At 35.9% G+C, this 25403-nt stretch overlaps 1 protein-coding gene across 1 annotated transcript in view; it reads right to left on the reverse strand.

Moving 5' to 3' along the window:
* Positions 1–309: 309 nt before the first annotated feature.
* The window catches only part of ZSWIM6 (zinc finger SWIM-type containing 6), a 215793-nt gene continuing 190699 nt past the window's right edge, over positions 310–25403 (reverse strand). The window contains exons 5-14 of the mRNA XM_021007235.2: positions 20585–20764; positions 17042–17218; positions 16607–16753; positions 14801–14947; positions 12690–12950; positions 10361–10496; positions 7829–7986; positions 7138–7301; positions 5642–5723; positions 310–3020 (exon numbers count right to left, since the gene is read on the reverse strand). Of these exons, the coding sequence (XP_020862894.2) occupies positions 2158–3020; positions 5642–5723; positions 7138–7301; positions 7829–7986; positions 10361–10496; positions 12690–12950; positions 14801–14947; positions 16607–16753; positions 17042–17218; positions 20585–20764 (2315 nt within the window). The 3' untranslated portion in view covers positions 310–2157. The remainder of the gene's footprint in view (positions 3021–5641; positions 5724–7137; positions 7302–7828; positions 7987–10360; positions 10497–12689; positions 12951–14800; positions 14948–16606; positions 16754–17041; positions 17219–20584; positions 20765–25403) is intronic.

The raw sequence follows: 25403 nt of genomic DNA on the forward strand, positions 1-25403 counted from the left end.
GGAGGGCTTTTGAAAATGGAACAATGTCTCATGGAGTCAACTATAATGAAGTTTCTTTCTAAACAAAGCCCTCACAATCTTACCACTCATTAAATACATCAAGTTTGGAACTCGCTGAGTTAAGAGTTTATTGTTTATAAAAGAAAGAATGCCTGAGTTTGTGTCACCTGTAGTAAACAAAACAAAAACAACAACAAAAATATAACCACTTGCCCTTCCAGCACTATTACAATAATGAACATGGAGAAAAGCAGAGGCAGAGAACATAACTGTACCAGTAGAGTAACAGACACTATAAATGAGGCAGAATCAACTTTCAAAAAACTAATTTTAATCAAAACAAAAATTGTTGATCATTAACAAGTTTATAAAACAGTGATTTAGTTACATAAATAAATTGATATCAGTGTATCAAATCTTAATTACTTTCAACTTCATGAGCATGTTTACATGGGTGATGAAGTACAACCTTTTTTTATCTATTATAATAAATAAAATGGAGAGCATGAAATAGTTTCTCTAAACAAAAAATACCTACAAACATACCTCTAGCATGTTCTCTAATGAAGGGAACAAGAGACACTGGACAACTTTTGCACCAAAACATAAAAATTGCTTTAAAAAGCACAAGGATACAGAACCATCAGCTAAAGTAAAGACACTATACTGTAACCAAAGTTGGTATTTAATAATATAATGAACAGTTTGGTAGTTAGATCTCCAGTTTGGTTATTTTAAAGCATTAAGACAAGGCAAGATAGAAGGCTGCTTTTGTTTGAGTAATTCTAGAGAAAATAAAATATATTAAAAAAAGACAACTGAAAAGTAGAACAGTCATACCTACACAACTTTCTGTCCTGCACAAAGTCAAAATACCTATGCAGAATATATATATATATATATATAATATATAATATATATATGTTATTTGTGCACAAAGGTTAGCTTATTATTAGCTCACTGCAAAGGCGTAATGTATGTCAATTGTTTTGGAAAACATTTTGCGTTTTGTGTCAAAAGGGAATATCTTTTAAGTTTTCTCGGCTAGGAGGTACAAACCTCAGTTCTGGCATACTGTACTCTTAATGCTAAGGCTTGCTGCTCTGGCTGTGTCTTCTGTTGTCCCTCTTTATTGTAGTGCCTGTTACAAGCATGTGTGGTGTGCGGGGTGTGTGTGTGTGTGTGTGTGTGTGTGTGTGTGTGTATACATACATACATACATATATATATATATATATATATATGTATACATAAGTTGTATACATATATATACATATATAATTTTTCCCAACAGCTATCAGTCTAACCATGCAATCCAAAAGGTGGCTCTGCATAGATGCCCAGCATAAAGTTCACCACCTGAGCCACCCCTGGCGCAAGGTGCACTTTTAGTCCTTCGGGTAGGTTCTCTTAATTTTTTTTTTGTTTAAAACCAAGCTACTGCAGCTTCAAGTATTTTGCATTACATAGAATATTTTTATAAATTAGTTAATGTTATATTTTTTCAATATTCAGACATATACTATAATATATATACAGTACAATAAATGCTCTCATTCTTTTTTTTTTAATTTTTTTTTTGATAAATCCCTGAGAATGTATGTTGACAGTCGCTAAGTTTCCACATGCACAAGCACTGGGTGCCATGCTTCCGGATGAACAGCACTGCAAAGCCACGTGGTCAGCCTTTTTTTTTTTTTAACTATTAGGATTTCATTGTGTTGGTTGGTTTAAATATGCTGAAATGTAAAGATGAGTTACAAAGGAGTAAAGCTGAATCCATTCGAGGTACTTATCACAGGATGGAGGTGTTTTGTTTGGTTTTTAAAGCCATTGCAATCATTTTTGAGGCTGTGAACGGATACAGAAAACAGGAGAGCTGTGTGGACTTTTGCCACTTGACAACATATACTCAGTGTAAACCAAACCTTTTTTTTAACCTCTCTCTCATACAAAACCGAAAAAAAGGAAAAAAAAATGGAAAACACACAAACTTTCACAACATGACAATTTAGTTTGCAAACTCAATATAACTATTACACATATAATACCGGTGTGGCTCTGTTTCTTTAAGTTAAAAAGGATACAAAGGCAGGCTCAAGTAAAAACAAACCATCCCTCCCACCCCCCTCCCCACCCCCATTCACACATGTTCTATCAACCAAACCGCTCACGAACCAACATCATCAGTTTCTTTTTGCCTTTGTAGATTTGTTTTAGGTTGTCAATAAACTGTGTAAACTGAATATGTCCATCATGAGCCATTAAGAAGGTCTCTCGGGCCTTGCTAAGGAACTCGATAAACTCACTATAGTGTCGAGGACTGATGTGTGTGAGTCGCGAATGTGTTGTATTAATGTAGGCTCCAATTGTGGCATCCAGGAGCTGCCTTAAAGGGGCTTTGTCCAGTGACATGAGCTTACCAGAGTTCCTCCTTCCATGAAGTCCCACCATCCCAGGAGTGGTCAAAGTACACCTGCGCAAAATGTCTGAGAGTACTGTTGCACATTTGACACTTTTGACCACCAGAGGTATTATAGCCGCTAGCTCATTTTTCCCGAGGGAGTGGCTGAGCGCACATGCCCATAAAACGTCATTAATGGCAGGGTGTGTGTCCTGATTGTAACTCAGGTTGAGATGCGTCATGGCCAAAGTAGCCAGCTTGTAGGCCCTCATGGGGTAGCCACGGTGCTCCATGTACCGGGCTATTGTAAAAAGCTGCGTGTAGCTCATGCCGGTTGTAGCAGCATCAAGAACAATTTGGTAAGCGGTCTCAAAAGCTATGTGATCCTTTTCACACAAGGTCAGTGCAGAGAGGGCACAGTTTTGAGGGTCCTTCATGGCACACTGAAGAGCAAGCGTCCTAGCACTGCCGGCCAGTTTCTCCTGCTGGTGGCAGTCCAGATGCAGACGGACAATGGTGCTGTTGGACATCACGGTCGTAGCAACAATACTAGTGGCCTCTGTGGGGGTGAAAAGCGTAAACCAGCTCTGCATGATACTATCCAGTGCATAAACGCCTAGGAGACAAAGAAGAGGGGCTGTCACCAACCAGCACATTCCAGAAGCTGACTTTCCATTTTTATTCTTAAAAAACAAAACTTAACTTGTTAATCTTATCAAAGGATATGTGACAAGCTTTGTATTAAAGAGCTCTGATAATGTTATGGGAAGCAATCTTTTGGGTTCAACGAAGAGGCTAAAGAAATTTGAATGTCTCATAATAAAGAACTGATCCTCTTGGTATCTGATATTTTCACTGTGTTGCTTGCAGTTTAAGCCCATGGTTTTTGGATAACTGGTTCCAGTTTGCAAGAGTCTAATGTCAGTCACACACTTTAAATTTTCTGTTGATAAAACGACTTTCTGAAATCTTAAGAGTTTTCTCTAGGTGGTTTTGTTTTTCTCAAAATGCCAAGACAAAAGTGCCTCGGTCACTAAATCATCTTCAAAGTGTGTAATTTAAATGAAAAGTATCAGGTCACTGAAGCGTAACAACAACAACAAAAACCCACTGTGAATCTGATGGGGTTAGTACATGAGAAGTAATTCTTGGATTGGTCTTACTCTTGTGCCTACTCTCTATGATAATACGGTAAATTAAATGTGATTCCATATTCACACTAGTTCTCCACTTTCAAAATACTGACACATTATACAGTCACTAACAAATAAAATTATAACAATGATTTCCATAGTATCTCTTTAGTCTCACTTCTAGTATGTCTTCCCGGCAAAGGATCTGTGTCTTTTTCTGATGCAAATAGGAAAGAAGAAAGATAACATAACCAATACTTATACTAAACTGCCATTCTGTTTTTGTTGGTATTTCTGCAGGAAATGTATAGTTTTGCTTAGTACCACTTTATTACTGCACTGGGGAAATGTCTGGCCGATATGCTTTACAAATTGTTGAGTATGGGCAACTAAGGCATCTTCTTATGGCCAGCAGTAATTTCTCACTGACTTGAGCTCACCTACACCACACCTAATGGTTATCATTTTCTCAATGGGAACTCATGATTTTGTTTTATTTTCATAATTTGAGAGGAAGAATCAGTGTAGCTAGAAAACTTTTCATTTAAAGGCACATGGTCAATGACCTACAGACTCAAGTCAGTCCCATAGGTCATTTCTACCCCACAAAGGGCTCACTCTAGGATACTTTTACACGTAACTATAAACTAGATTATCATGAGAAGGTAATAAAAGTACTTTATGTCCTGACAGACAACTGGCCAGGAATCATACTGACAACATTACTTCATCTACTCTACAGTAAGATGTTGCTTATTCATTCCACTTAAAATAACAGGACAGATCAACAACATTGTGTCACTTGAGATAATTGAAGGATACAAACACCTGGGATGGAAGGACACCGTTCTCTAGGGATGTAGTGGGATATACCTACAGGGACAAGAAGATGCCTTCACACAGAAGTAGTACTAACATAGGAGAGGATATCAGGAGAGGCAGAGGCTCTAAAAAATGGCTTCAACACACAGGAAAAATTGGCTTTCTTCTCTGCATTCGGTTATCTCATTTTTAAAGGCATCAAAAGTTACTACTGAGCCTAAAAGGGTCAATAAAACCACATATTCTGGTGCTCTTCATAATTTAGGAAGAACCTAGTAAGAACAATAATTAAATTCTTTGTTATCAGTTGTGCATTTACCAACATTAAACTCATTTCAAGTGGTTTGAGGTATTGTTAAGAGCCCTAGAATAAGAGTGAAGATGATGACTTAGTGATCTACATTTCAGCTTGAACTGATACCATTCATTATTATTTTTTTATTAATGAGGTATCATCATGTAGACTTATTCAGATAAGCTAATCAACGTTCTTGCTTTTGCTCCAGTCAGACCTCAAAAAGTCACAGTGGTAGAAAACAGACTTCAATTTCAAGAGTAGTTTGAACACAGACAATTAATCTACTAAAGAAAGAATGCCCAGTGCCTGGGATGCTGGAGTGTGAGGCTGGGGAAGCGGAGAAGAAGACAAAGAGAAAAAAAATGAGGTGTGGCACTTCAGAATTTCTGAGAACATTACCTTTCTGAAACACTAACACTGAGCAAACCATAATCATAATCAAGACATATAAAATTAAATTCAAAATTTATAATTAAACTGGCTTATAAGCATATGGAAGAGAAATTTTTTTAGAAACTCCTTTTTAATAATCTTTTAATGATCAAGTTTACTTTTCAAGGAAGCAAAAGCATGAAAATAAAGATTCTGTAGGTGAATTCAGAGACTGTTCAAAGAACAGAGGACCTGGCCACAAAAAGGGAAATTCATCTTTTGCTTTGCGTTGCAATGAAGCATTTCTATAATTTATGTAAAAGTATATTCCTGACATTTCTGAGTCTTGTATGCCAATGCACTCAAAACTGGATCATTATTTGACCTGAAAGAATTTTCAGACCTCAGAATAAAGTAGGATGAAACAAGCATTTATTATCTGCTTCATTTGTAAGCAAACCTTTTTTAGTATTTCTTCTTTTACTAGCATAAAAAAAAGTGGAAAGCCACTTTTTTTCTGGTCAACACAAAGCAAATGTTGCTGCATCCTAAAGATGACAAGAAATAGAAATGATGCTTCTGGAAGCTGTTTCTTGAAACATATTTACTTACCCACTTCAGTTGCACATGTTACCAACCATCTCACCATTTCCCGTCGTCGCCAATTTAAAGTTGACAGTGTCATTCGCATGACCTGCCAAAATTGTGAAAATATAATTAGCAATAATATAAATCAATGGAATGGTAAAATAAGTTATTATAATGTGAAAACCATAAGAGATCTAATAACCAGAAGCCAAGCAATTCTATCATGGTAGTCCTTATGCATATATATGCTTTCCAATCAATTAAAAACTACTGCTCTTATGTGCCAGTAAACAAAGACATAATTGTTTTGGACTGGGGAGATTCATTCGAAAAAGCAACTTTTCCAAGCTGTTAGATGCAGTATCATAGAGTCAGTATCAATTTTGCCCAATATCCTTTACCTTCTCTACTTACAGCTCTATACTACTGTGCTGAAAAGTAGTACTGTACAATGGAAAGAGCAGGCCTTGAATTTGGGAAGACCTATGTGCCAAGCAATGGAAACAACAAAAAAAAAAACTCATAAAAAACTATAAGTCTACCCAAGTGGTATGTGCGATATGAAGAAACTAAAAAGCAAAAATAAAGTCAACATCATGTTTTTCTTAAAATATAAAACTCTAAAAAGTTCAAGTTTTGAATTTTATTGAATTACAGTTTCAGGGATTATTAATCATCTTTTCTCTAGTCACTCTAAGGAGGAAAGAATGATGTTAACTGGAATTATAATTCAAGAAGGAGGGGTTGTTCTTACTGGGGAGGGAGGATGATTTTACAGGCACGGAGTCAGCTTTCCACAGTTTTCAGAGCACTTTCACATCTATTATCTCATCTGAGCCTCACAATTAGCCTTGTGAGGAAGGCTGGGCAGGTATGTTTATCCTCATTTTAAAGATGAATTAAGCTGAGACCCAGAGAAGGTTAGTGATTTGCCCAAGACCACACAGTTGTTTGGTGGCAAAACTGGGACCGGAGTCCAGGTTTCTTGATTTTTGGTTCAGGGTTTTACTATGCTGCTTACAAATACCAACTTACATCTTTTTAAAAATGTAGGGGGCAGGTAGGTGGTGCAGTAGATAGAGTACCGGCCCTGAAGTCAGGAGGACCTAAGTTCAAATCCGGATTCAGACCAAACACTTGATGCTTACTAGCTGTGTGACCCTGGGCAAGTCACTTAAACCCAACTGCCTTAAAAAAATTATATCTATATCTATCTATATCTATATCTACCTATATCTATCTATCTATCTATCTATCTATATCTATATCTGTATCTATAGATATGAAAATAAAGACAAGGATGCAGCCTCTAAAAGGATAGTGAATGCATCCACAAAAAGCAGCTTCTTTCAGCTGGGAATCACAAATGGTATATTGTTCTGAATACTTAGCAGGTCTGTGCACCTGAGAATTTACTTACCTATACTAACAAAACTAAGTCTTCTTTGTATGTACCAATCCTCAGAACAAGAGTCAAAACAAAAGTTTTCAAATCCCACATAATAACATTGGTGATATACCTGAAGGCCCAGCTCCAGAGACACTTTCAAAAGAGTGATGTCTGGCAAACTGTCCATGAGAGTTGCTATCTTAAATGCATCTTGGGCAAGCTTAAAAATATGTGATGAGGAGTGAATGTTTTTCTGGATGGATTCTAATACTGTTTCAAGCCTCCGAACGTCGCCTGCAACGTACAAGGGGGAGGAAGCAAACATACATGCACGATACAAAAAAAAAAACAATTACACAAATTAATTTATTTGAAATATTTACTGATGGAACAGACATTATAACTGTGTTCCATAATTACTTCAATGTATATGAATACCAGATTTACCAAAAAAAGGACATACTACAACACACCTTTAGTAAGCAAATGTATATGTGAAACAAAATCAATATGAAATAACAAACAGCTCCCTAAATCTTACCCATGGATGCTTTAAAGAATGAAAAATTAAGAGGACATTTATCTATTTCTGAGTCTAAATAACCACTTTAATCCCCTATAAGTAGCCACACAGGGGATAGTCTGGTGACTCTGGTAAGGCAGTCTCAGACTAAAATCAGCTCTATTACTCCTAACCTAAAAATCATGACCACTAAAAAACTGTCTTACATTAGAATTACTATCAACTAAGCAATTTGAAATAAAAATTACCCTCCCTGGAAAACAAACAAAATACTTATGTCTTAGGGATAACACTGTACCTTTGGCTGCTGTTAGCATAGTTGATGCCAACTCACACTGCTGGGACTCAATGTGGCTTAGGGTAAACCAGCGGGGATACCGGTTTGGAACAACTGACGCAATGTGGTGTGGGCGGGACATATCTCCTGTTGGAGCAGTAGATTCCAATACTAGTAATCTGGAATGAGAAGACAAGGCAGGCTGCCTCTTTTTACTTGTCCATCATTATAACCATGGTTACTGGCAAGCAAAAGCCACAAGAGCTATTTGACTACAGAGGAAGCATACATGGCCCAGGTGCAAGAGCCGTGGTAGACAATCTCTCTTCTGCCAGAATTTCAGAGTCAGTTTGCCAAAAGCCTCATTAACTGTTAATCACCCAAACCTAAGAGATTTGCCTCCATGTGTACCATCAGGAAGATGAGAGTACACAGGCAAACTAAGCTACTGAGCACCAATAAGAGCTATGTTTTCCTACTGCCATATTTTTCACTCTTAACCCAATTTTCAAATTCACTCATTTATATAAAAAAAATTTGATAAAGAGAAACTAGCAATAGATGATCAGGGCACAGGGTACTGAAACAGAGATTAGGAGATACCTGAGATTAAGAAAGTAATTGATTAATGGCAAAATTGGAAGAGAAAGGGAGGAAGTTGTCCTTTCTACCTTATTTCCACACATGATAAAAGCTTTATTTTTATACCCTTTAGGTATCAACAAAACATGCCTTTGGCATTTATTTTCTGATTCAGAAAACAGAATATTAAGTCAATCTTCAGACTCCTTTCACATTTCCCCATCACTTCACTGAAATTTCTAATCTTGGGAATCAACTTGCCTTGATCAGAATAAACTAAAAATGAAGATCATGTTGAAAACAAAGCATATGTTAAATTATTTCTAAATGTAAGTATTGGTAGGAAAGAACAGTGAAATAGCTATGATAACAACAACCTGTAATCACATAGGAAATCATATACAGTCTTTTCAATATATCACTGAAACTTCTGGTTGTACGGAATTAGAGTTATAAGCAAAATGTGTTAGAGTGGATTGGTGTCTGATAATACTTCCCAAGGCCCAGTGTGACATATATTTCCCTTCCTCATCCAATTGTTCATTCTATTTGTTCTCTCTCTCTCTGTGCCCCATCCCCCAATCATGAATACTTTGCTTCTACTAATCTGTGAACTTGACATATCCCCTTAATGGAATGCATGCTCCCTGAAGGCAGAAAACTGCTTCATGTTTGTCTCTGTACGCACAGATTCTAGCCCAGTGCCTTATGCACAGTAGGTACCTAATAAAGGTTTGCTGAATTGAATGGAATCTGATAAATTAAGGAGAGGTCAGAGTGCCCAGGAAAGGACATATTAAGTTAAAGAAATTCTAGCCTTGAGTGAAAGTGCTTATGTGCATATGTGTGTATGTATATATGATAGCTCTCTCTGTCTCTAATCACATTTAATCATGAGCAATTCCCTGAACAGATTCAACGTCACTTATTATTTTGTTTAAAATGAGTGACATATGGGACACAATTCAGAGGCATGGTATATGTCCTTAAAAACTCATGGCAATGGCTATGGATACAGAATGGGTGACGTATAACCTCTTACTCATTCACAATACCCAAGCTCTTGGGTCCCTTCTTCAGATGGGACTACAGTGGGATTTATTTAAAAATTAGAAACGTGGGCCTGATTTGTAAAGTAGTTTATGTTTTAAGAAAAGCTAGTTTCCTCTTGTGTTCTTGAAGTTTTATAGGTTATAACTTCACAAGATTCAGTGGAGAATGGAAAAAATGTCATCCTGAACCCACACAAAGTTTGGATGGAGATGGGAGAAATGGTTATTTAGTAAATTAGTTTTTTTAAGTGAAAAACACAGAAAGACACTTTAATGTACATATAAGAAAGAGGGAATTGATGAATAGTTCACAGTCATAAGGAATATGAAGTGAGAAGACTTATAAAAACTTCAATCAGTCATACTTTTTACTTGTAAGGACACTATTCATGTTCTTGTCTTTGAGCTAACCATAAAGGTACTTTGTGATGCAACTGCTTTCCTGTATTATTGATGGATAGTGAAACAATTACATAAAAGTGAAAATTATGGCAGCTCTGAAGGCCTCAATTAGATTTTGTCAAGCACATTTATTATTCTTTACTTTTTCAAAAAATCTAATTTTCAAAAAGTAATGAGTTATTTAGGAAGGTTTCAACTGAAAACTGCCTTGTGATTAAACATAGCCCAAAATAACCCACTAATACCAGACTCTACATCTAAGAAGGAAAAAGGGGGGGGGGGAGAAACCAAATAAAAATATCCCTAAAATTAGTAAGTCAGCACACTAGCAGGCCAAATAGGGTTCTTTTCCTGCTTTTAAAAAACAACACAAGCCGCATAGGCAAACAGTTTCCTTAGCTTTTGCTTGGTTACAGGAAACATGAATGAATTAGTAGCTAGCAGGAGTCAGTTAAAGGCCATTTCTCCCAGTGGGGAATCTTGCTTGTCTCTTCCCAGCGGGGCTTTCTATACGTACCGCATTGCTCTCAGTGCAATTCTGTATGCCAGTTCAGCATCATGAGGTAGGAGAGAGGTGAAGAGATACTTGGCAAATGTATGCATTGGAACGCTCTCTCTATGGATTATTTCTCCTAAACCACTGTATGGTCCAGCTGTAGGGAGAGCACACAAAGATTTTACATTTCTAAAACTGAATTACTACCACAGCTGATAAAAATACTTAAACCAAAATTTATACAAATGGGACAAGCAATTAATTACTTAAGATTCTAATCTAAGTGTTACAGTAATATCAGAGAGGCGGGACATCTGAAGTAAAGGTTGCTTGGTATTTGTAAGACAGTTCAAAATTTGTGTCATGAAGCAATGATTCAGAGGACTGTGCCACAAAGTTAAGCAGAAAATCCAGAGTGCTAGGTGAAAGTGGTGCACTGTAAGGACCACCACAATACTGAAGTCATTTTTCTGAAAAGTAAAACCTGGAGAAATTTCTAGAATATCTTTTTGAAGCTTCGTCCATTAGAAGACAGAGTGTTTACAAATGTACAAGTGAATACACATTTGAACCTTTGGGACACAGAGGTGCACAAACCTGACCACCGAGAACATGCAAAACAAATTTAGGTATCTAGAGATATTCTACATTACAAGTTGGATGAGGCCATGAATTATAATTGTTACGATTAGCACTCTAAAAGAATACCACCTAATGACAGAATTATTTACTTCTACTATTTAAAAGTTTCATCAGAATAAAAGGGTAATTAGCCCTGGTTGATATAAATCAACAGTTTTTTTAAAGGATATTGTAATCCTGTAATACATTTTTCAAACAAAATTAAATGTAAGCTATATCAAAATCCATTTTTTCTAACAACCTGTAACATGCATGGTGAACAAAAAAGTACCTTCCCATCTGTTCCTGCTGAATGCACTGATGTTGGCAACATAGCCTCTTTTTAAATTTCAAAGTAAAACCAGAGAACTTATACTGACTTACAGTTAAATAGTCTGAAATTTAGTTTTTCTATTTCAACTATAAACAGAACTGATTTCACTATACTTAGAGGTATGACAGGACCCTATTCATCAGGACAAAATAAAATTATTTGTGATAAAGAAAAGAGATCTTATGTGTCTAGATGCAAGAAATGCAATTTCTCTATTGTGGAGTCACTGATAATAAAAAGGCAAAACACTTCAACATATTCTAATGTAATTTTTTTTTAATTGTTTCTATTTTTGAACGCAACCATCCTTCCTCACCCAAACAACTTAAACATTTCTCGCAATAGTTTTACATTTATAAAAGGCTTTAATATTTACAAAACATGCCTCTTCTAACAATCCAATTGGGGTAAGTAGACTAGGTATTTCAATGTTATGGAAAACAGAGGATCAGAAAATTATAAAAACTTGCTTCCTTACCTAACTGAACTAAAATCTATTCCCCATGTCCTACTTTACATTATTTTCTCAGAACTATCTTACTCTGATTCTCACTTTCTATTGCGTCTTAAGACAAGAAACAGGCAAACAAACCAAAACAAACCTTTTTAGGGCTGTTATTTTCCTTTTTAAGGGATTAAAATATCATTTTCTTGATTATTATTAAAAGGTCCAAATTTTAAAAATGCAATACCTTTTCAGTTATTGAGGTTGCAATTGTTCAACTTATAGTTTAAGACTTTTTGCATTTCTTTCTGGTCTTGACTTTACAAAGAAAACTGGAATTTGCCTTTGAAGTTGCATAAAACTTTTGGGTTGGTTAACCTATGTCTAATGAATCATTAGAAACATTCAGTCAGGATCACCGACAGTGGTAATTCACTCATTTGTTTCCAAATTCTCTGTACTTTGTCAGTATTTGCAAATGACACATTAAAAACCCAGATACTACACAATAGCCAATAATTCAGAGATGTCACTCAATTATGATGCTATTATTTAAGCGTCCAGGCAAATGGGAACATGGTCATTGGCAATCAGACCTATGTCTGTTTCTGATGAGAGATGGCCCAAACAGAGTAGCCCTATTGAAACCTTAATAGTATTAAATAGGGCTGCTTCTTGATGAGCTATAAACATAAAGCCACCCTCCTTTTCCCTCTCCCCCTGCCCCGGTTTTTAACTTTAAAAACTGTTTTCCACTCTAAGTGATCCTATCTCCTGGGCAGTATGAATACATACACGATCACTTGATGATCAAACTCCTTAAAGAAATGATCGTACTTTGCAATTAATTTAGATGTCAAAGAAAAGGTACTGCCAAGCAACTCATGAAGGAATTACTACCTTCTAAACAAAGCTGAACAAGTAAACACAAAGCAGCTTCATCAGGGTACCTTCTAATAGGAAGACTGCTTGCTTGCGAAAAATTTTCACTAATGTATCATCCAATTCGATTTCTTGTAGCTTGGAAATGAGCTGTTCCTCATTTCGGCAAACCTTCTCTTGTGTATACAATCCATCTGGCATGATCCGCTGCTGCCCCAGCCCTATTAGTGCTACTTCCACAGCCAGCGTTAAATATGATTCCCCTTCATCCAAGAACTTGTGTGCGGGCAGGTGCTGGTACTCCAGAGACTTGACCTGCCCCATATTCTCTGTGAAGAAACAACAAAAGAAATGGTAGTTCACATACTATTTTCCCTACGCACTCTGACACATACAAATATTTATTTTACCAAATGCTGTTTAATAATTACTATATTTATCCTCTGGAGAGTCAGAAAACCTGTTACATAAAAATGAAGTTTCCCAACATCTTGTTTAATTAAGAAGGGATTCTCCCTACTGTAAATCAATCACTTCTAAATTTCTACTCAGCCCCACAGTGAACAGACCTGAAATATTTAAATTAAAAACAAGTTAATGAAACTGAAAGTAAATGAATATTAACTAGCAAAGGCTGGCAAATCACTCATGATACTTTCCTTACTTCTATAAGGGTTGCAAAGATTTAACAAGATACTGGTCCTGTATTCCTAATTCCAGGATCTAATGTGAATAATTTCACTTCAAAGGTTCCTCCCATCATTGAGTGCGTATCATTTTCAAAAATGATACTTTTAATGAGCATTCCTTGGTGATCACGGTAGATTTCTGTTGTAAATTAAAAAAAAACTTCAAACTGTGTACAGTATTTTCTATCAAACCCCAAAGGTAAGATAAGCAGATGGATTCCTGAGGCTTTGGGCAAAAACAGGGCTACTATTAACCCAAAGAGAAAAGCCCTCTGAGGGCTTACATGGAAGCAGGTAAATTCATCTCTTTATCCAGCTTTGCAGTAGAAGGACCCACCTCTTTGGCACCTGAAGAAGCATTACAGGCCCTGCTCAGTCATACAGAAGAAATAGGCTAAACATACAGCTAAATTTTCTGTAAATGAAGCCCATTTTTCTCCTCATACTTAATAAGACTTAGGATTAACATGTATTCATATATGTAAAGTATGCATAAGTGTCTGCAAATACACACATGTGGTAATAAATGTGCTTCTCTTTCAGAAATCTTTCTCCTTTTAAAAAAAGAAAGGAAGAGACTCTTGCTCCTTAATATGAATATGTTAATATATAATTATCAATATGACAAATTAAAGAACTATGCTAATGAATATTACAATCGAAAAGTTATAGGAGCAAAGGAATAGAGTATTTGTAATATCACGAATTTTCAACACTTCCCTCAATATTGCTTTAGTCCGATAGGTTGTTACCCCTCCCAGGATCTATGATTTCACCGGCGAAAAGAACTTTTAATGAAGAAATTTCCTCTCCTAGTGCAGACCAACAACCATAGTCTTAGAGGGTTGCCTGGGAAACTGAGAGATTAAATGACTTTCCTAGGGTCACAAAACCAGTATATGTCAGCAGGAATATGTAAACTTAGGTCTTTCTGACTCTAAGGCCGCTATAATGTGCTGCCTTCTACTGACGGATCATGCAAAACAAAAAAATAAGTGCTCAAATAACTTTCCCCCCAAACTTACACATCAGGAACTGCAGTTTTTCATTTATTTGTTTGTTTGTTTATTTATATTTTTAGGCAGTTGGGGTTAAGTGACTTGCCCAGGGTCACACAGCTAGTAAGTGTCAACTGTTTGGTATGAGACCAGATTTGAACTCAGGTCCTCCTGACTTCAGGGCTGGTGCTTTATCCACTGCACCACCTAGCTGCCCCAGGAATTGCAGTTTTTTATAAAAAGCAAGTGATTCTTTCTCTGAGTATACTCGTCCGTACTAGGATTTTGTCTTTTAGTAATGCTTAATATGTTGTAGAATATTCTAAAGTATATCAAGAAATTTAAAGTTGTTGAAATTACTTTCTAAATGAAGAATGCTAATCATTTGTGAAGTAATTTTACAGATTTTAAAAAACAAAACTGAGGAAGAGTATTATATGACTGATGCCATTCAGTATTGAAAAACCCCCACCCAGGTCTGAACTGTTTTACCTGCAAAATCTGAGAATCCAGGGTAGCTGTCATCATCCACTCTGCAGGCTTCCATAAGGCTACTGAAGAGGGTGCCAATGGGATCCAGTGGATGGCCAACCCAACCTTCTAGATTGGTTATTGATGTTATTCCTTTGTGGAGCAGCTCTGCAGAAGGAGCATTGAAAAGAAGAGACGGGAGAAAGAGGAAAGATTTATTCATTAATAACACCACCCAAATTAAACTATTCATCACTGACCTTAAAAATAATGCAACTGATTACAAATTACTAATCAGCAAAACAAAACAAAAATCCAAAACAATATACATATACGTGACACAGAACAACAAAAAAGATACAGAAAGCCTCCGAATCACAAACAAGTTGTTACAAAAGTTAATTTCTGTGTTGTTTGGTAAGAGCTCACAATATATTTTCCCATGAAAAATGTTACAAATGGTAATTCAGTTTCCATGTTAAGTTAATCATCTGAAGTATCACTTCTATAGGGAAACATCCTTCAAGTTCCAACTCTGGGGCACTGTAACACATCTCTGATCAGGTAATATGAATGCTTTCCCAGAGAATGAGACTAGGAGCCAGAAGCCAGGAGCCAAAATCCAGGAGGGGCTAAGGCAGAGTATTTGCTCCTGGGCTTCAAGAAACTGTTTATTCTCTTTAATTAAAAAAACAAAACCAAAAATATCTCTGGGTCAATCAGTCCATTACCTAGGTGTTCTGTATTGGGGGAACAAAGGAAAAGATCCCACAGCCACTGCAAGGGCTATATATCAGGACTCTTTTAGTGTCTATTTGTGTATGTAGGTCAAATGAAAGCTGAATTGTCCTAAATTAGGGACTGACTGCATATTCTCATGAAAATAACATTTCATAACCTTTATAAACATTCAATGAGAAGTGAACACAGCTCCCAGAATTTAATACAACTAAACATTTGTTAATGGCTACTATAGGCAAGGCAATGGGCAGAGTTAGAATAAACTCACCATAGGTATTAGAAGACTAAAAATGTGGGTCAAAACAGAACTTCTGAAGTTCCTATTGTACTACCTAGACTGTGAGGTGCATAATTAATTGTAAGCAGCCTTTGTTATTTGTATAGGGGAAAATCAATGTTAAGTGCAAAATAAAAATAATCTATGACCTTTTTAATATTCCCAGAAATTTTTGAATAGGAATTTTCAGCAACCAGCATAAGAAAGAAAGAAAGGGATTAGAGTATTGTTGCTATTTGGTTCCCATGGATGATGATACCATTAAAGTCTCCCCCCACAGAAGAAAAAATGGAAATACTGGCCTGGACACACAAAATATATCCTTACATTATCATCATTTTGGTAAATATCTTTTCAGCTAATATCTTCCAGCTGATTTACTTTTCATAACTACAAAAATTCTTACTCTTGATTAGAAAACTGTCCATTTCCTCCTTCCTTCCAAAGACTACCTACCTGATCTTTCTTTCTCTCAATTCCTTCCCTGCCCTCAGGTTTAATCTCATATGTACCAAATAAAACAACTTACTCTGGGGGAAAAAAATCTTAAATTTTTCTTTCATTTCTCTCCTTCTCAATTCTAACTTCTCCCCGCCCTCCAACCCAACAGGCAAAGGAGGAAGAAAAAGCCTAGCATTTCTCACAGACTAAATATTCAACATTTTAAAATTAAAAGAAAATGAAGTACATAAATGCCATCTCCATTGATTTCATTTTAAATACAGATTCTTCATGAGCAGTTTAAAATCCAGTTATTATGTCATCACCCAGAATTTCTTGCCAATGAAACCCTCTTCTCTCACATTCACCTTTCTTCTGAGTTCGGAACATTTCCAGTTGTTTCTGCTGCTGTCGTCTTAGCGTATTAACAATTGCTATCGCTAGCCTCAGTGCTTCTCTTGGGTATCCATGAGACCTTAACGCATCTACTCTTGCACAGGCTGTAGGAACATGTTCTAAAACAGAAAATTATGAGGAAAAGTTGCTACTCTTTGACATTTATCAAAAAAATTGTATGTAATGAAAACAGTTTCCCACTAAATATTCCTCAGAGATGAGAAACTATCTATGCGCTAGAATCTGAAAGCAAAATTCAGCTCTTATTTGCCAGGCTTTCATTCATCTACTATTGAATCTCTTCCCCCTCCCTGCAGTACTCCTCCCCCTCCCCCCTCCCCCAATAATGCTATAGAAATTAAACAAAGAACAAGTCATGGAAACATCTTTCCGGTGTAGCCACTCACCATGCCAGAGGGGCCACCCGTGAGAGTCAAAGAGGGAGTTTTCAGTGTCGTCATGGTAACAGTAGTTGGTGTATAGGTCGCTGCTGATAATGTGCTGTAAGTGGCTATCCTGCCAGTGGAGATCACATGCCTCAATGGCTCGTGTGAACACTGTCCGATGCGGCCTGCTCGATGAATCTGTTATTTCCACAATTCAGAAAGCACCATCAGGTCTCATTCATATGTGAATAAGTCACTCACACCATTATGCTGCCAGATGTCCATAAATATCCCTGCATACACTGGTCCTGTACCCCTTATGCAGAAAAGTTCTGGTGAAGAATTTCATCTCCTAAGTTCTAGGGGACAACAGACACCACTCGCTCACTCTTGTTTTGTCAAACACACACACACACACACACACACCCCACCACCACCAACAACTGCAGCCAATGAAGCTAATGTTAAAGGCATCCTGCAAACTAAATATTCACAACTCTGGTATACATGCTAAATACCACCCCCAGCAACTGGGCTCAAAAGAGGCATTCAGCACCAAAATCATGTGGAAATTCACTAATCTCCTTTTCTGTGATACTTGTATGTAGGCTACTCTTGATTAGATCAACAGCTCTCACAAAATACTATGCAAGAGATGCAACATCAGCCATGGAACCGTTCAGGATTATACAGTCGGCCTTTAAAGATACAAGTAAGTGTTGTGCTTTTGGTTATATTTTTAAACTATATTGTGCGGTTTTGCACAATTAAAAAAAATTATGCTCCTTGGGATATAAAGATGAAATGCTACTTTACATCCCAAAAAGCATAAGTATCAATATTAACACTTCACAAAGCCACACAACATAGTTAAAAAACAAACCACTGCACTTACCTTCACCCTACAGACTGCCTCCTGACTCCAGGGCAGGTTCCATGACTGCTGTGATGTCACCAGCATAGTCTATGCTGGGGCATCACAAGAGAGTAGAAGTATACAATCCGAGTAGGGTTCAAAGGTGCAGGACCTAACGGAAAAAAGAAATGTTTGGGGAATAAAGGATAGTCTTATTCTAACTACTGGGGTTATTAGTACCAACCAACAGAGTGGTTGGAATTTTAGTTATTTTCTCCCCCCACAGAAGACTGCCAACTATTTTCCCAGTTTTTTCACAGGACAAAGCTTATCCGAAATCCTATGTTGCCACTAATTCTACTTTATATATATTATGTGTACCTAGAACAGTCTGGCAATAATCACAGAATCATATAACACTGGAATCTGGAACCTCATGGCTTTCTTACTTCATGAAAAAAGCAGCAAAAGAACTTCAGGTCAACTTGTGCTGGCAGTTTGATGTAGTCTTAGCTTGAGACAGCATAAAATAACTTTAAAAGGTGGGGCCAGAAGAGACTCTAGAGCAGAATTTCTTAAATATGTGTCTTTCAACTGTTTTCAAAAATACTTTCTTAACTTTTTTGATAACAACTTCAATAAAACTGGCTTGTTTTGTAATCCCTATGTGTTTTACTTTATGCATTTAAAAACATTATTCTGAGACGTGATCCATAGGCTTTACCAGACTGCCAAAAGAGTACATATTACAAAAAGAGTTAAGAATCCCTGATCTAGAGGTCTTGTAGGGTAACCCTGTCATCTTACAGCTGAGGAGACTGAGTGATTTGCTCAAGGTTAAACAGTCTGACAGTAGTTGATATATGAAATCTCTCTTTTACAGTAGGCAAACACTTCTTTTAGTTTTTGAATGATTATAACTAATTTTTGGCCACGGCCTATTTGGCTTTTACTATTTATGCCTGTTTGTAAACTGCTCAATTTAAGCAGATAAGCCTTAGCATGCATTCACTTCCATTTAGGGCTCAAAGTGTAGAGTTATCAGTGTCTTAGATATTCCAAGTTTCATCCCTGGCAGTTCAGATAAGTACTTTCTTACACATGACAGAGGTTCTTTGTCAGGACTTCTCTCTCATCAATTATTGCTGTTAGATGTGGTCACTCTGCTAAGAATAGAAGCCAATGCTCTTGGGCAAAGCAGACAGACATCTTGCCCAAGGGAACCAAATACTCATTGCATATTCACTAGCCTGGTGAAATGTGCCACTTAGTTTGGAGCCTGGTCTACTTCTCTAACAGTGTTCCCAGACCTGCCAAGAGGCCATACTTCCACAAAGGGAACTGTAGGTAGGAGAGGAAGAAAAGGGAGTTCACTACGGTGGAATGCCAATCCAGAGAGGAGAGAACAAGGAGTCAGTTAAGTACAAGACAGAGAGGAATAGAGGAGACTGTCTATACAAATTCAGGCATATTCTTCCCTGGCAACTTGAAAGAATAGATGGTGAATGTCCAGGAAATTGGGGGTTGGAAGTGGGAGGACAGGGAGGGGATGACTAATTTGTTTTTAAGTTACTGAACATAATTTTCATGGAGATTTAAGGACACCACAGGTTTCCAAAATTGTAGTCACAAGGCTGAAACCTTCAAAAGTTTCTCTGACATAGCAGGGTTGGACAGAAATCCCTCTAAATGTCCAAATATCTGACCCAATACAGTGCCCACTAAAGAATAATGCAAGATAATATCTCTCTTTGTGGGGAATGAATATACTGTCTTCTTAGTAACCTTATTTCAGGCAAGGTCAGGGGTTCATATCTGTGACAGAAGTACAAAACTATACTTAGAAAGCCATCATAGGTCATGTAAAGATTGGTATTAATTCTAGTCTTGGCCTATTTTAACTAATTACAGGAGCTTTTCTATAGTTTTTAAAATCTGTAAAAATCTACAGGAAAAAATACCACTAATGCCAAAAGGAAAAAAAGAAAGCTTATCAGCACAGTAGTCACAAATATCAAGCACTAGCAATTGGTTTTGATGACATTACAATAGACAAATAAAATAATACAAATTTAGCTTTTGCATATAGTTTTTAAAATCCTAAAGAATTCAAACAATGGTCAGATATACAACAGAAGCTCATGAAATATGCACTTCCTGTACTAAAATAATTAACATAAAAATTTATTTTAACATATAATTTACCAATGTGGTTAAATTTAATACCTTAAATTAGACACAGGCCTCTGAATTAGAAACAGCACTAAAAAAATAATGTAGTCCAATAATGTGAACCTAAAGCAGACATAACACCTACATGTTTCTTCTGGCATTCCATCATTTTCTTTCATCTATTTTTGCCCATCTACATCTTGCTTTTTTTTTAAATTATAAAATATTATTTCTAAACAAAGTAGATAAGGGATACAGTATTTTAACATTTGCTAAGGTCTCTAAGAAATCCACCAACCAACCTTCCCCTGCCAAAAAAATTTTATCTAAACTTGAAAAGATCTCAGGGGTCTCAGGGTTTAATTCAAATTTTAAAAAAAGAAAACAAAAAAATATACAAGTAAAAGTACATAACAAACCATTGAATTCAGAGGTAATTCTAAAGTGGCTAAAATCAGTTTTCTCATTTTATTATTTGTCTCATGAAAACTGATTTTATGTGCGCATAACAATACAGGGTATCAATTTAGGCTGACCTTGGTTGGCATTTGCACCCTGAGGCAAAGCATTGGTTAAATTGGGCAGCTCATTTCCATGGTTTCCATCTTCCCAGGGACAAACATCAACACTGTTCCATTTTTTCAGCTGTTTTAGCCAACTGGCCTTCTGTTCCAACTTGCAATGGGGATTTAAGACTATACACATCCACAGGGCCCCTGGAATATTTAAAAAATAAAAATTTAAACACATGAAATTTTACAATAACTAATTTAAAACCATTTTTGAAATGGACACAGGTTGCCATTGTAACAACTTATTTCTTTTACATACTGGTTAACTGACTTCCTGTAATTAGTAAATCTTAAAATAGAAGGTTTGAACCAGAAGCTCAAATCCCACTGTATTAAAAATATGAAAAATACTTAAAATGCTAATATATGAATTATTGTCCTAAAATGTGGGAAATTTCAAAATAAAGAAATTATACTATTCTAAAGACTGGATCTAATTTGTCAATTCAACCTCCAAAAGAAATGTACAACTCAAAATACCAAAGTAAACAATCCTACACATTTTCTAAATCTATGTACAAAAAGGAAATACCACTTTATGGGAACAAGTTCTCAAAATCTGCAAAACAAAACACACAAAAAACCTGAAGAATATAATGGTGGGGTTTTTTTGCAATTTTTAAAGCTCAGATTATATCATAGTAACTTTAAATTACCTGTTTTCTCACTTTCACAGACATAGGTAAGTCAACACACACTCTCTCTCTCACACACACACACACACACACAAAATATGAATGGTACTGTACAAATCAACAAACTTACTTTTCAAATAAAACATATACTCAATATCCAAACTCAAAAAATTCAATCAAGAACTTTTATTCATGTCAATAAAACATAATTAAATCATATTTATAAAATTAAAGCAGCTTTTATAGAAAAGCATTTTTTTTTCCATAATTTCAATAATTAACCTAAGAAATAGCTAAGAGCTCTGTTTTATATTCCTTTAAAAAAATTTTCAAGGAAAAATAACTTGGACTGACATTTCACATATGCCATGAGTTCAGAATCTGCATCGCTCTAGGGCTGCAGAACATGCCAAACAAATATACTAGGGTCTGTAGCAGCAGCTTTCAGTAGAAAGCTCTGTGTGTGTGTGTGTGTGTGTGTGTGTGTGTGTGCATTTCTAGAGAGGGAAAGGAGGGTGAGTGACTATGTTCGGTGGGGGGAATTATAAGGGGTCTATTTTAATAAAGAGTTTCTTAATGTCAACACTGAAAAAATTTAATAGCTAATGGTTTCTTATGTTTACAAAGCACTTTACATAAATTATTTCACTTGCTCCTTACAATACTGTGAACATAGGCATTATTATATTCAATTGACAGATGAGGAAGATGAAGTTTAGGGGGCTAAATGACTCGCCCAAAGTCACACAGCTAATATATAGGCGAGCCAGGACTCAAATTCAAGTCTTGTAACCTTAGGCAAATCACTAAAGCTTTCTGGGGTTGTTTCTTCATCTGCAAAATGAGCAGGTTGGCTTAAATGATCTCTAGGTCCCTTCTAGAGCTATAGCCCATGAATTCTTAGTCCAGTGCTCTTTTCATTGTGTTGTTTTCATTAATTTTTCATCTAATTTCATTTGTTCACAAGCACTTATTTTGTTCATAACATTTGCAATTTTCTTACAAATTTCTCCAACTTAAAATGTGTTAAAAATAAAAATAGATTCCCCACACCCTTACCCCCCCACCTCCCACCTTAAAAAAAAAAAAAGAAAAAAGTCAAAAAACAGATTTTGGGAAATAGAAAGGAGCTATGGTTACACTGTCTCTGGACCTTAGTTTCCTCATCTGTAAAATGAGGAAAGCTGGACTAGATCTAGAAGGTCTTCTCCAATAATACTCTTGGAATTTTCACTATCTAAATGTTAATATTTTGCAACAATTAAAAAAAAGTGTTGGTACTTAATGTTTCTGGCAAATAGTTTAATTTAGCCTGGTGGCATTCCATGACCCCAGGTATGAGAGTTATTTTTGAAGAATCACTTCATGAGCCAATGAAAACTGAGTGGGGAGCTATCAAATTCTTCTAACTCTTTCTCCCACACCAAAAGCCAGATAAATCAACTCTGGATGAAACCTGACTGTACTCTGCTGCAATAGTGAGGTGTGAATTAAAACGATTACCTAAAATGTCTATCAACTTTTTGCCAAATAGATCCATGCACAAAATTATGCAAAAATTCACCAAGAATTTATTCTCTTTAAATATTATTTAAGAAAGCATAATAAAGACTACCAAAACACTGTACTATTTAAATAAAAATAACATACCAATCATGACAAAAACTACCATTTTTGCAGATCAGACTAAAATTTTTCATATATTATAAGATTTCATTGCCTAAGGCTTTAGGGAAAAAAGAAATCAAACATCAAAGGTGTAGCACTTAGTTTAAGAATTTATGACTTATCATATGATTCTCTACTAAGAAATTGTATCATGAGTCTACTTGTCTCAATCGAGCACATTATATTATAAATTATAAGACAACAAGACAATCAAAGGGTTTCACTGAGGAGTGGGAAGAGCACAGCTCCCTGTGCTGGGCAGCAAGAGGATCCTCACAATGTTTTGAAGGGGCAGCTAAGCGAACTAAATAACCCACACTGCCTTGTGGTCCTGTTTGGCAGGTAGAATTCTGGAAATAACAGTGCACAAAACACTGTTTCCCACTTAGCAGGCACTCAATAAATGAAGGGTGTTTAGAAACAACAAAGGCTTTCATCCAAACAGCCTAGCATGATGGAAACAGCCCAGTGCACAGATGGAGGAGATTCTGGCTCTCGTTCCCACTCTGCTTGGACTACTACCTCACAGCAATGTAGTAAAGTTCAAATTAAATAATATATGTAAAATGCTTTGTAACTAACTATAAAAAAAATAAGTGGCTAGTACTACAGTTCACTGTTAATGATGATACTAAAGATGTGACCTTGTACAAATATTTCACCTATAGCATAAGTCTGATCTTACTTAACAGCTTTTGAAACAATTCTATACACTAGGTCTATTCATATTAGTACACTTTTGATTAAGAATAAAACTTTTAATACAGAAAAATACACTTTTTATCCAAAAGGTTTAGCTTACACATTATAAATCAAATGCTAAATCAATAAATTAATAAATTTAATGCAACAGCATATTTATGAAAATTATATGTAAAACCAAATTTGATTATACAATATCATAGGTTTTAGAGCTGGAAGACAGATCATCATAGTCCACCTCCCTCATTTTCTAAATGAGAAAATAGAGGCTCGAAGAAAATAAAGAAACTTCCTAATGTCACATAAACCCTGTCACCCCAAATCTAAATTTCTTTCCATTATAGCACAAGATCTCATTTGATAATATTGTGAAATGTCAAAGGTGCTCCATATTTAAAGAAAAGATATGATGAATCCTACTATTGTAATTCTATTATTTTTGCAAATTAGCACTTAATAATAATTTCTGTCATCATGCACTTATCTGCTATTCTTAAATTGAGCATACATGTAGTAACTGCTATTATTTTTATTTTTAAAATGTATTAATAGAGCAAATAAGAGATAGAATCAAGGCAAGTAAAAAGGATAATTTTGATTACATGAAATTAAAAGGCTTTTGCACAAACAAAACTAATGCAGCCAAAATTAGAAAGAAAACAGGAAACTGGGAGAAAAAAAATTACATCAAGTTTCTCTGATAAAGCTCTCATTTCTCAAATATATAGCGAACTAGGCCAAATTTATAAAAATTAGAGCCATTCCTCAGTTGATATATGGTTAAAGGATATGAACAAGCAATTTTCAGAAAAAAACAAAAGTATCAATAGTCACATGAAAAAATGCTCTAAATCATTACTCATTAGAGAAATGCAAATTAAAACAACTCTGAGGTACCACCTCACACCTATCAGATCGGTTAACATGGCAGAAAAGGAAAATGACAAATGCTGAGGGGAGATGGAAAAACTAGGACACTAATGCACTATTGGTGGAGTTGCAAACTAGTCTGCCCTTACTGGAAAACAATTTGGAACTATGCTCAAAGGGCTATAAAAATGTGCATATCTCTTGACCCAGTAACAGCACTATTAGATCCGTATCCCAAAGAAATAAAATAAAAGAGAAAAGGGCCTATTTGTAAAAAAAATATTTGTAGCAGCTCTTTTAGTGGTGGCAAAGAACTGGAAATTGGGATGTCCATCACCTGGGGAATGGCTAAACAAGTTGTGGCATGTGATTGTGATGGAAATCTATTGGGCTGTGAGAAATGATGAGCAGGACTGTTTCAGAAAAATCTGGGAAGACCTAAATGGACTGATGCAAAGTGAAGTAAGCAGAACCAGAAGACAATTTTACATAGTAACGTAAAATTTTAAGGATGACCAATTGTGAAAGACTTAGCTACTCTTAACAAGACAATGATCCAAGATAATTGCAAAGGATCCAAGATGAAAAATGCTACCCACTTCCAGAGAAAGAACTGATGAACTTTGAATATAGATTGAAGCATACTTTTTAAACCTTATTTGTTTGTGTGTGTGTGCTGTCTTTTGCAACATGGCTAATAATGGCAATATATTTTGCATGACTTCACAGGTACAATCAAATTGCTTGCCTTCTCAATGGGAGGGGAAATGGTGGGGAAAAGGGAAAGAATCTGGAACTCAAAGTTTTTAGAAACAAATGTTAATTTTTTTAAAAAAATATGTAATTGGGAAATAGTTAATAAATTTAAAAATTTTTTCGATGTATTTATAGATTTAGCTTTGATCCAA

Source organism: Phascolarctos cinereus, unplaced genomic scaffold, assembly GCF_003287225.1.
Source record: "Phascolarctos cinereus isolate Bilbo 61053 unplaced genomic scaffold, phaCin_HiC Scaffold_4;HRSCAF=312, whole genome shotgun sequence".
NCBI classification, from domain to species: Eukaryota; Metazoa; Chordata; class Mammalia; order Diprotodontia; family Phascolarctidae; genus Phascolarctos; species Phascolarctos cinereus.